Source organism: Schistocerca gregaria, chromosome 5 (genome assembly GCF_023897955.1).
Source record: "Schistocerca gregaria isolate iqSchGreg1 chromosome 5, iqSchGreg1.2, whole genome shotgun sequence".
Taxonomy (NCBI): Eukaryota; Metazoa; Arthropoda; class Insecta; order Orthoptera; family Acrididae; genus Schistocerca; species Schistocerca gregaria.
The window spans coordinates 69,099,799-69,113,451 of NC_064924.1; the positions used below are offsets into that span (position 1 = coordinate 69,099,799).

The following is a 13,653-nucleotide window of genomic DNA, read 5'->3' on the forward strand; positions in this document are numbered from 1 at the left end:
ACTTAGTTGTGATGGCAGATTCGATTGAAAGTTTGCAAAGTAATACTTCAGGGCTAGATCAGAAATGTAAGGACTATGGTATGAAGATAAGCATCTCCAAAATGAAAGTAATGTCAGTGGGAAAGAGATATAGACGGATTGAGTGCCAAATGGGAGGAACAAAGTTAGAACAGGTGGATAGTTTCAAGTACTTAGGATGCATATTCTCACAGGATGGCAACATAGTGAAAGAACTGGAAGCGAGGTGTAGCAAAGCTAATGCAGTGAGCGCTCAGCTACGATCTACTCTCTTCTGCAAGAAGGAAGTCAGTACCAAGACTAAGTTATCTGTGCACCGTTCAATCTTTCGACCAACTTTGTTGTATGCGAGCGAAAGATGGGTGGATTCAGGGTACCTTATCAATAAGGTTGAGGCTACGGATATGAAAGTAGCTAGGATGATTGCAGGTACTAGTAGATGGGAACAATGGCGGGAGGGTGTCCACAATGAGGAAATCAAAGAAAAACTGAGAATGAACTCTATAGATGTAGCTGTCAGGGCGAACAGGCTAAGATGGTGGGGTCATGTTACACGCATGGGAGAAGCAAGATTACCCAAGAGACTCAAGGGTTCAGCAGTAGAGGGTAGGAGGAGTCGGGGCAGACCACGGAGAAGGTACCTGGATTCGGTTAAGAATGATTTTGAAGTAATAGGCTTAACATCAGAAGAGGCATCAATGTTAGCACGGAATAGGGGAACATGGAGGAATTTTATAAGGGGGACTATGCTCCAGACTGAACGCTGAAAGGCATAATCAGTCTTAAATGATGATGATGATGATGATGATGATGATTATAAATGACTTTACATTAAAGTTATAGTTATTCAGTGACCACGAACCACTGTGAGAAGTGAAGTTGAGGCCGTAATTGTCAGTTAAGAAGTGATAGAAAATACATCCTCGAATTCTGCAGTAACTAGTGTTTTTGAGCTTGTGCTCTAGAAGTGGAACTGATGGAAAGTCTGTAGTAATAGTCACGATACACTGGGTTAAATATGGTGGTTTTGAGTTATTTACGAAATAATGACATACATTATTAAAGTTTTAATCTTCCAAACATAATGACACACTGTAATATTAAGTTCGGTGCATATCTGTTATGTAGCTACACTCAAATCTTTTGTTTTTTCAGATAATCTAACTCTCCCATTGACAACATTTCTACATACACGTCGGGACTTGCAGTTAAACTGTAAGAGTAATGAATGAAAAAGAAATTAAGAACTAATTGTATTTGAATACTGGAAAGATGTGCATAACCTGTCATGTCCATAGTTAGTAAGAGGTGGTGTAGAACACTACAGACATTCAATAAATAATTAAATCATTAGCATATTTATTTACTATACATACAAAGTAATAAACAAAAGTTTGTGTCCTGCAAGTTTACTTCAGCAATCTCTCTGTTCCATCAGATTATTGAGTTGGATTTGATACAATTATGTATATCAATTGTTGACTGTAACATTATTACACTGTCCACTGACATTAAGGTGACCACCTGTCAAAACCCTGAATAACCACCCTCTGCAGTACAGACCACTGCAATACATACAGGAAAAAACGTGTCATTGAGGTTGTAGAACATACTGACAGAGACGTGGAACCATGATAACTCCAGTGCTGTGGTCAGCTGCTCTAGGTTTCTCGACTGAAGATCTGTGGCCCTATCGAGGGGTGGTCCCAAAGCTTCTCTACTGCGTTTAAGTATGGTGAGTTTGGTGGTCAGATGTGCAGGTAAACTCACCCTCGTTCCTCTTTGAACCGCACACGTACACTGTGAGCTGTGTGACATGTGCCATAGTCCTGCTGGTAGATGCCATCACACTGAAGGAAAACAAACTGCATGTAGGGGAGGACATGGTCCCAAATGGTAGATTCCACATTTTGCCTGCCAGAATAACCAGATCGCCCAGGGAACGCCACGAAAACTTTCCTCAGACCATAACACTCTCCTCCAGTCTGGACAATTCCAATGATTGTTGGAGGGTGTTGGATTTCAGACATTTCACGCCGTATGCGACGACAGCCATCTGTCAGATGGAAGAAAACAGTTATTCATCTGAAAAAGCCTCCTGTTGTCACTTTGTTAACATCCAGTTGTGGTATCGGCATGCAGGTTCCCGACTTCGTCGCCGGTGAACAGCAGAGCATTGATGCGTGAACCAGGCGCCTGCTGCAGAGGCCCATAGGAGACAATGTTGGTAGCTCCTTGGCTCATCTGGGTGGTTAGTTGCTCAACAGTTGCATGTCTGTTCACCCGTACACATCTCTGCAGCCATCGTTCGCCCCTGTCGTCTATGACTTGCGATGCACCGTAACTGCCTCGGTGCCGGATTTGGATAGCGCCATTTTGCAAATGCACTGTATACTTTAACCATCGTGGCAAGCAGATTTTTTACAAATTTACCCATTTCGGAAATGCTTCCAACCTTGGCCCGAAAGTCAATGTTACATCCTCCTTGATGTCAGATAAATCGCTCCGTTTCCCCATTATGACAACGATTGCACTAGTTTCCTTGACACCCTTAACAAACTTTATATAACCTCCATTACTAGCGCTGAAACCTACCGTCTGTGTGTGGTTATTGCACATTGATGTCTAACATACGCGGTCACATTAATGTAACTGGACAATGTAGTACCATCGTGCAACTTCATTCGATTCTCACTGTGAGTCTTCCTACATTTGGCATGGAACTCGGTGTAGGGCATCTTAAAAAGACGCATGAAGGATTACGTTTGCAAGCAGTGAGTCGAAGTGAAGATGGCGTCCTCTGGTAGTGTCAATAGCGTCCCCCATAAGACGACAGCAAGCCTTAGAGAGAGAATGGCTGGCAGCCTGTTTGAATGTTTCTTTCCGCAGAGATTTGAGCGGCGCGCCGTGTGCAGTCAACAAAGATATCATGGAAACTACATAACCATCTTGGCGTCAGTGAAATATGTAAAATAGTCTGTAAACATAGCCTACATTTCCTAAAATAGTTTAAAAACAAGTTTATAAACTGCAATTCCCATTTTATTTGTTCATTTTGCGAATATCAGTTGCAAATCTGCTAAACACAGTAGTTCATTTAGAATAACCGAACTTCTTAACATAGTTGCGTTCACAATAATTGTTTGCTTTGTTGTTCATGTGTGGCGGGTTCGAGGCGAGTGAGCGATTACAGCTACATAGCATGTAATCTGACGCCTGTGTGTAGTGTCTTTGAGAAGTAGAACTGATGGGAAGTCCGTAGTAATAGTCACGATACAGTGGGTTAAATATGGTGGTTTTGAGTTATTTACGAAACAATGACATACATTATTAAAATTTTAATCTTCCAAACATAATGACATACTGTAATATTAAGTTTGGTGCATATCTGTTATGTAGCTATACTCAAGTCTTTTGTTTTTTCAGATAATCTAACTCTCCCTTTGACAACATTTCTACATACACGTCGGGACTTGCAGTTAAACTGTAAGAGTAATGAATGAAAAAGAAATTAAGAACTAATTGTATTTGAATACTGGAAAGATGTGCATAACCTGTCATGTCCGTAGTTAGTAAGAGGTGGTGTAGAACACTACAGACATTCAATAAATAATTAAATCATTACCATATTTATTTACTATACATAACAGACATTAGTGCCATTGAGTGCCATTTAGCAGTAACAGGTCAGAAATGATGTTTCCTTTGAGTTTTACCAACACAGTCACAAGTATTAAACGCGCAGACAAAGTTGACATTCGGGAGTGGTGCTTGATGGGAGCGACTGCAAAGGTATTTCCCATGTATAGACGCTCCCATCAGCCAGCGCGCCGAGTGTCAACTTTGTTTGTGATTTTAATAGCAGCTCCTGTGTTCGCAACATGTTGCAAACATTGATAATGCTGTACATGTTGCAAACAACATTGCTAATATTGTTGCCAAACACGTCTCAAATTCAATGTAAACCCACCCTGAGACTTCGTTTTGCCTCCAGTCGGGCCAGTGTCACAGTCTGATAATACTATTGATCTCTAGACAATACCATAGTGGAGTACCAGTGTTACAGCTGTTGGTGTATGCTGCGTTTCGCCATGCTTTTTTCAGATTATTTGGTGCTGCAGTAAGTACTGATGTAGATGCAACCTTGGAAGTGTAACATTTAGTTTCAAAGACGCTCGGTACGAATCTTAGTTCTTATGGCTGCAGTGAAGGCGGGTAGCTGAGCTAGTGTGTTCCACAGACATACGTTACTAGACTGGCAAAGATGCAGCTCTTACTGAACCCTGAGAGTTTTGTGTATAGTACTACAACGATTTTTTGAAGCGAAATGACATTTTAAGCTTTACGAGGTTGTACAAACAAGTTCTGCATTTGAGCTAATATTTGCGTACTATTTTAATTTAACACATATTTCGTAGAATCGTGTTATGAGACCGTCAAGTTACATACTAACTTGTTTAAAAGATACTTCTGTTTTTGTAAGAACAGGAGCACTTTTAGAGTGAGCGTACTGTTTGAAGAACAGCTAAAGTTGATTTAAATTAGTAATAGATCAATAAATTCAGGAACATAACTGAAGGAACACAACTCATTACTGTATGATCAGAATATAATTAATAATAAAGAATAGCGGAAGTATTTTTGTACTTACGTTTTTTTTAAACATTCCTGGTACTTTCATGTACAAATGAAGATTGACTACTAATACTACTGCTGCTACTATTGAACCTAAATCATACTGACATTTCGTTTATTCTTGAGCTTTTTAACTGCAGGTTCATTCCATGTTCAAGAGACTTTGTGACAAAAAAAATTAGAATGACAATATTACAAATATAAGCTTAAAAATGCCAAGTTAAAAGCACATTTGTTCACTGAAAAATAATCATGAATATGAAAAAAATAGATTTCTACCTTCACTAAGTGTTTAAAGTGCACTACTCTATGGCACCAAAGAGAGGTATGTTTTGTGCTATTTCCAGATGAGTATTAGTTGTGTTATCTATGGCTGATTGTTCTATTGTTGCAAAGAATACTGAAGTCAACATTGTTATAGCTCATAATAATTCATTTTGTTGAGGTAAGCTAATTGCATTTCTTTATTTTGTTAGTTTTATAATGTATAAGCAGCTTGTAACACCCATAACAAAAAAGATACAGAAGTTTAATTTGTAATCTAGTAAATTTGTTATATACAATACCTTTCTGTAAAAGTGAGGTTATGCACATGTTTTACAATATCATACCATTACATGGCATTTTGAAATCTTACTTATTTAACACTCTTAGAGCTGTTACAGGTGTTACTTATTTTTGCTTCAGGTGTTATTTAACACACGCGTAACACCCGTAACTTGAATTGGAAGGTTTAATGCCACCTTCATCTTTAGTAGGCCTAGGCCCTACGTTTAAATTATAACCAAAGAGTATTATTCTGAATGAATAAAGTTTCTTAACTATGTTTATTACACTGTGAACAGTTTTAAGCATGAAAACTAAAATTTTTATTCCTTTGCATACATTTGTTTAAGCACTACACCTACATTATAAAAGTTAATTAGGGAATTAACCTGACTCAACTGACATTCTCGTAAAAAGTTAATTAAGCCCAAAATTCTTTAGATTACATATAGTTTATGTTTTCCATTCTAACTTTTCCAAAAACAACAATATTGCTAACCTCAGTTTTAAATTTTATATAGGCCCAGTAAACTGCTTATTGAGGCAAATTCTAGTCATTCGTAAGAGCTTATGTTTAACAACGTCTTTTACTTTTATCGCTCTGCTCAGTGTTATGTTTTTACATATATAGGCCTATATTACCAGGATTTCTGTCTTCGGAGACCATGACACCAGTACCAGTAAGGAAACGAGTGAAGAAGCACCGAGAAAAGATAAAAGAAAACAGAGAAGCTTACTTGAAGAAAGAACAAGAAAGAGACTAATTAAGAAGATAGTAGGTTTAAAAATTGAAAAATAATCAACATCTTACAGATAAGAATCGAAGAAAAATATGGGAGAGAGAGTGAGAGCATTCAGAGAAAGAAAAAACGAGAACTCGCAAGATCAAAAGTTCCAAATGAATCTTCTCGTATTGGGACTTATAAGTGTAAACAGACATTTGGTAAAGCTGTGAAGAAAGTGTTGAAGGTACTTCCAAAAAGCCCCAGTAAAAAATCTGCTGTTATTAGAAAGATAGCTTCCGATATAATTGCCTCTGAAACTTTGGATTGACAGTTGAGTGGAATTTTTTTGCCAGTTCACATGGTAAAGGAGCCATGGATGGCATTGGAGGTGCACTGAAGAGGAGTGTGTGGACAGCTGTTAGATCTAGGAAAGTTATTATTAACAACGCAATTGACTTTTATGACTACACTCTGAAGAATTTTTCTAAAATTAAGGTACTATGAGTTGATAAGATAACAGTGGAGCATAACATTTCTATTTTGGATGAAACGTGGAACCATTTACAAGCAATTCCTCAAATCCAGGGCTGCCATCACTTTCGGCCTTATAACACAACTGATTTGCTGGTTTCAAAAACAGCAGTCATTAATGACAAGAATGTCAGTATTTATTACTGAGAAGGCCAAAGTTAAAACATTACATGCAAAAAGATGCATAAACTTCTATGAAGTGTGCAGTTCTGATGATTCTGATCAGGAGACTGTTTCACTATCTGAATCACAAGACAGTATTGGATGTGCTTGTGAGTTAAGCCTAACTAATAAAATTGAAAAGCCTGATTTAAAATTTGGGTTATTTGCCTTGGTTGACATTCCAAGTGACAAAAAGAAGCCAACCCTATCCAAAATTCAATACTGTTACTTGGGAATCTGCCAGAGTGAGGTTGATGAAGATGAGGGTGTGAAAATAATGTTTCTGAAGTCAGTGGGAAAAAGTAAAACATTTTTTAAACTAGTTGAAACTGATGTTTGTTTTGTGAAATTCAGTCAAGTACTGTCTAGGGTGACAATACCAGAAATCAAACAACAAGGTAACCGTTTGCACTATTAGTTCAATTTTGAGTTGGATGTTGATGTTTCTAAACCTATCAACAATAAGAAAACGTTTTCGTCGCCTACAAAATGAGGTAAATGCTAAGTAAGTAACAAATATCCACAGGGAGTTTTCCAGCTGTCCTCATAAATATGCAAGCCATTTTGGCAGCTGGCAAACAGTCATTGTTGCTGTCAGTCCCAAAGTTAGCATAACCAATAATATTATTATTAGGATAATCTGTATGTTCCTTTAAACACACACCATCCACACTAAGACCTATTATTGGCACTCTACCTTTCTGATTGGACTCTCTTACCTCCTCCACAATAGCGTTAAAACATTGCTGGTTAAAACCTGGTTCGCAATTTACTTTCATGTACCATTATCTTATTCTTCTGGGACATGATAAAGCATTATCAAATTTCGGCATAACAAAGTCAAATGCTTTGGTAGACAGGTAATGAAAGGTTAAGGCAAATTATCTCAGATCATCTTCATACTTTACACCAAGTTTTCTTACATGTGTTCTGTGCTGGTTTTCAGAAAAACAAAGGTAACGATTTTTATAACATTTCAGCACCGTTTTCATTAATGATTTTATCTTCGAGAAGAAAATCAAAACTGTTTGTGATTGTACAAAAGTGACTACATTCCTAAGGGACCAAACTGCTGAGGATATCGTTTCCTGGACTTACACACTACTTAAACTAACTGAAACCAACTTATGCTAAGAACAACACACACACATACACCCATGCCCGAAGGAGGACTTGAATCTCCGGCGGGAGAAGCTGCATAGTTTGTGACAGAGCGCCTCTAACCGTGAGACCACGTCAATAATTTCCCTGTCTGTCTGTCCTCTCTTCTCATTTTGCCTAACCTTCTGCTGTAACACTTTCCTTTTTTTCTTTGCATTCACTAACTCTAAGATTTTTTCCCTCAACTCTTCCATTAGTTTCTTTTTGTGTGGTGACAGATCTGCTGTGTGATGCTAATCATCTGCTATGTCAGGCTCATCAGAACTCTACGATGAACTGTTAGAACACACTTGTACAGTTTCATCACCGGCGCTTTAACGAACAGGTCCTTGAGGTGGCAGTTTCTGATAATATGATGGATGTGAAGGGAATGCTGATGGAACAATTCCTTCCCCAAGTCTGCTTGTCTGACGAATTGGGTCCACGTCGTCATGTAAATGCTGGGAACAGACATCTGAAGCACTTATAGGTGTCCAGTTCTCTCTGTGAACTGCTTTTATTCAGGCATCCCTTATGTCTTCCCTTTCTGGAAATCTGAAATATCGTAATGGCTACGATATAAGAAACAATAATAACGTACTAACAGCGAGATAACCGAGCCATATGTCAAACACACATCATTAACATAAGTGTGTTAATAGCAGATTTGTTTAAACCCTTAAAACATGCATAAACTACTTAAAAGCTGCCGGTACTTCAGACAAGACAAACTGTAATGTAATTATTTAGGCTTGCATATGGTACAAAAGCAAATATACTGGGCGCTGATGACCACGCTGTTTAGCACCCGTAAACCTCAAACACACACACACACACACACACACACACACACACACACACACACACACACACACACACAAGCGCGCGCCAATATACGTGTTTCTACTTACGCATGTATTGAGACATGTTCCTTTCCTAATAGCTTCTGTCTGCTGCACGAAAAATTACATCAATACACAACGCATTTACTGACCATTACGTCAAAACACTAACGATGGCGTAGTTATTAGAGTTAATTCTTGTTTCAAACGTCTGCTTTATCCAGATACAAATATGTGTTTACAAGCACTTTAGTATAGTAAAGTGGCAGCACACACGAAGTTCTCGCTGCAGTGACATCAATGATACTGTAGGGTATTGCCAGGGTCTTGTAATGTATCACCCCGTTCACGTGGAGTTCCTAAAATCGGATTTCTTAAACCGATTTCCCAATACCGCTTCTGAGTTGTTATGTAAACGCTTATTCTGGAAATCCACTTCTAGTTGCCGGTTTTTCATTTCCGCAATCGATCTTGGCTACCAAAGTAAACGCACCCGGTTTTGAAACGAGCTTGGATCGTCAAGTTACGTCTTGTTTTCAGAATATTCAGTTAATATGGAATTATTGTGCAGTGGAGGAGAAGCAGAAATATTAGACTAAGCATGAAATTGTTTACTTGTAATATTTAAGTGAAGAGAAGTAACGATTCTGTTGACTGAATCAGAAACTGTGTCCGATGTTATCCAGCCGCCGTACTTAAAATCCGCTTCAGGCCTTGATATGTAAACATGACAGCGAAAAACGGTTTCCGAAATTCAGTTTCCGTCTTCCGGAAGATGTGTCACATGTAGTCTGTGGTGAGTTCCACGAAGCTTCTCTTTCCGCGACGTTATTTGCTGTGTGGAACTTTACTTTTTCCTCAGAATGAGATTTTCGCTCTGCAACGGAGTGTGCGCTGATATGAAACTTCCTAGCAGATTAAAACTGTGTGCCCGACCGAGACTCGAACTCGGGACCTTTGCCTTCCGCGAGCAAGTGCTCTGTCATCTGAGCTACCGAAGTACGACTCACGCCCGGTACTCACAGCTTTACTTCTGCCAGTATCCTCTCCTACCTTCCAAACTTTACAGAAGCTCTCCTGCGAACCTTGCAGAACTAGCACTCCTGAAAGAAAGGATATTGCGGAGACATGGCTTAGCCACAGCCTGGGGGATGTTTTCAGAATGAGATTTTCACTCTGCAGCGGAGTGTGCGCTGATATGAAACTTCCTGGCAGATTAAAACTGTGTGCCCGACCGAGACTCGAACTCGGGACCTTTGCCTTTCGCGGGCAAGTGCTCTACCATCTGAGCTACCGAAGCACGACTCACGCCCGGTACTCACAGCTTTACTTCTGCCAGTATCCGTCTCCTACCTTCCAAACCGGGCGTGAGTCGTGCTTCGGTAGCTCAGATGGTAGAGCACTTGCCCGCGAAAGGTAAAGGTTCCGAGTTCGAGTCTCGGTCGGGCACACAGTTTTAATCTGCCAGGAAGTTTTTTACTTTTTCCTCTTGCCACAAGCCCTCCCAAAAACCATTCAAGAACGGTGTAATACAAATGTTCACAAACGAAAAAAATAACAGAAATATACTTCATTGTCTGGTAGCGTCCTTCTGAAATCTGAACTGGCATTCGTTTATATGGACGATAAGCTAGCAATGATAACCAAGGGCTGTGTAGCGGCTCTTTCGGGTAACCAACTAAGTAGCTTCAAATCAACGCATATGTAGGGTTTCTTGCGGAAAACGCATAAACATAATTTGAGTTGTGATATAATTTCGTAAAAAAATTACAGTAACTTCGATTTGCAGTCAGACGCTGTTACGTTGTATATGGAGCACGAGGTTTTTTTTCCTGTAGCGCTCTTGTAGGTGGGGTTAGGTTGGTACGACATTTACTAGCGCAGCTTACATTGTTGCGAGTAAATGATTTTTACAATCATCATAATTTTTCGGAATATGTCGTGATTTCCGAGGTTGGCTTCAAATGGCTTTGAGCACTATGCGACTAAACTTCTCAGGTCATCAGTCGCCTAGAACTTAGAACTAATTAAACCGAACTAACCTAAGGACATCACACACATCCATGCCCGAGGCAGGATTCCCACCTGCGACCGTAGCAGTCGCACGGTTCCGGACTGCGCGCCTAGAACCGCGAGACCACCGCGACCGGCAGATTTCCGAGGTGGTTATTAAGTTGGAATCTAAGGCCACATCTTAAAGTGATAAAAGGTCATTACAGTCAAACGCTTTAGGCGGTTCTTTAGAAATGTTCGCTATGGTGGTTGATTTACATTTACATTTTTGCTACATATTTATTTCATTGTACCATCCGAGTACGTAGAATAGAACTCCTCACATTTGTGGGCGCTAAGTAATCAAGAAAGTCGGGTAACTTGAGGACGGTGTGGAATATTTCCGCCCGTTATCAACCCTACACAATACGACACACACAGTTGACCGTATCATTGTAGCAGGCACTGCCAACGTACCTATGTATATTATGCGTATAGTACCGATATCTTCGTACAGGCAACATCACAGTGACGTTTATCGAACGCAATTCTGTCATTAGTACCGCCAACGCAGCTGTAAGTTATCGCCACTATAAGCAGTCATCATCTTTTGTTGACAACTGCTATTTCTAATATTTTTCTTTAATTATCGCTTTTAGCGTACCATATGGCAAGTTTTGTAATTTACAGTAGCAGATATACTTTCTTGTCTACTTTTCAGTATTCTATGAATTTAGAGCCTTGTGTATTACGGGCCCGTATCTTTTAATCGGTTTTAGACGCCTGTCTCCTTTGACAGCTTTGCACGATTTTGAACGAATGTGGTTAATGAATTATATAAAAACAAAATAATCGCCATTAGACAATTTGTGGTGTGCAGGAGGAAAGTATGCCGTCTTGGAGAGCGGGGACCTTTACATCTTCAACGCGGGGCCCAGCGACGGCTACAAGAGCTACTCGTGTCGCAGTGTGCACCGGCTAACTGGCGAGGTGCGAGCCAGTGCGTATCCGGGTCGCATCATCATCACAGGTGTGTGTGCACTGCATCCCCCGCTCTAGTGCGTACAACTGCATACATCTAGCGGTAAAAACCCTCCTCTCTCTCTCTCTCTCTCTCTCTCTCTTGCAGAACCGAAGGGAAGTGTGCAGCCCAGGATAACTGTCGAGAAGCACGTCAACAAACAGGTCAAGGCGGGCGACGACGTCATACTGCCCTGTGTTGCTCAAGGGTTTCCAGTTCCTACCTATAGGTCAGTCCTTTTCTTACTCATGGCTCCACTTCTATCCTGTTTTGCGGTTAATGTAACTTCAATATAAAACTTAAGGCATTTCAACATGGACATACAGGGTGTTTCAAAAATGACCGATATATTTGAAACGGCAATAAAAACTAAACGAGCTGCGGTAGAAATACACCGTTTGTTGCAATACGCTTGGGACAACAGTACATTTTCAGGCGGACAAACTTTCGAAATTACAGTAGTTACAATTGTCAACAACTGATGGCGCTGCAAGTGATGTGCAAGATACAGAAGACAACGCAGTCTGTGGGTGCGCCATTCTGTACGTCGTCTTTCTGCTGTAAGCGTGTGCTGTTCACAACGTGCAAGTGTGCTGTGCACAACATGGTTTATTCCTTAGAACAGAGGATTTTTCTGGTGTTGGAATTCCACCGCCTAGAACACACTGTTGTTGCAACAAGACGAAGTTTTCAACGGAGGTTTAATGTAACCAAAGGACCGAAAAGCGATACAATAAAGGATCTGTTTGAAAAATTTCAACGGACTGGGAACGTGACGGATGAACGTGCTGGAAAGGTAGGGCGACCGTGTACGGCAACCACAGAGGGCAATGCGCAGCTAGTGCAGCAGGTGATCCGACAGCAGCCTTGGGTTTCCGTTCGCCGTCTTGCAGCTGCGGTCCAAATGACGCCAACGTCCACGTATCGTCTCATACGCCAGAGTTTACACCTCTATCCGTACAAAATTCAAACGCGGCAACCCCTCAGTGCCGCTACCATTGCTGCACGAGAGACATTCGCTAACGATATAGTGCACAGGATTGATGACAGCGATATGCATGTGGGCAGCATTTGGTTTACTGACAAAGCTTATTTTTACCTGGACGGCTTCGTCAATAAACAGAACTGGCGCATATGGGGAACCGAAAAGCCCCATGTTGCAGTCCCATCGTCCCTGCATCCTCAAAAAGTACTGGTCTGGGCCGCCATTTCTTCCAAAGGAATCATTGGCCCATTTTTCAGATCAGAAACGATTACTGCATCACGCTATCTGGACATTCTTCGTGAATTTGTGGCGGTACAAACTGCCTCAGACGACACTGCGAACACCTCGTGGTTTATGCAAGATGGTGCCCGGCCACATCGCATGGCCGACGTCTTTAATTTCCTGAATGAATATTTCGATGATCGTGTGATTGCTTTGGGCTATTCGAAACATACAGGAGGCGGCGTGGATTGGCCTCCCTATTCGCCAGACATGAACCCCTGTGACTTCTTTCTGTGGGGACACTTGAAAGACCAGGTGTACCGCCAGAATCCAGAAACAATTGAACAGCTGAAGCAGTACATCTCATCTGCATGTGAAGCCATTCCGCCAGACACGTTGTCAAAGGTTTCGGGTAATTTCATTCAGAGACTACGCCATATTATTGCTACGCATGGTGGATATGTGGAAAATATCGTACTATAGAGTTTCCCAGACCGCAGCGCCATCTGTTGTTGACAATTGTAACTACTGTAATTTCGAAAGTTTGTCTGCCTTAAAATGTACTGTTGTCCCAAGCATATTGCAACAAACGGTGTATTTCTAAGGCTGCTCGTTTAGTTTTTATTGCCGTTTCAAATATACCGGTCATTTTTGAAACACCCTGTACATAGCCTGAAAACCATTGATGTGCATGCCAGAGAGTACTTCTCATTGTATTGCTTATTGGGGTACCTTCCCATTCCATTCAATTACACAGTGCAGGAAGACTAATTATTTAAAAGCCTTTGTGCGTGACTTAACTAGTCTAATATTGTCTTTGCAATCGCTACAGGT

The 13,653-nt window shown here is 40.6% G+C and overlaps 1 protein-coding gene across 1 annotated transcript in view; it reads left to right on the top strand.

Moving 5' to 3' along the window:
• LOC126273226 (Down syndrome cell adhesion molecule-like protein Dscam2) overlaps positions 1-13,653 on the top strand; it is a 376,826-nt gene that overhangs the window by 111,662 nt on the left and 251,511 nt on the right. Inside the window, exons 5-6 of the mRNA XM_049976769.1 lie at positions 11,472-11,621; positions 11,721-11,841. Coding sequence (XP_049832726.1) covers positions 11,472-11,621; positions 11,721-11,841 — 271 coding nt within the window. The remainder of the gene's footprint in view (positions 1-11,471; positions 11,622-11,720; positions 11,842-13,653) is intronic.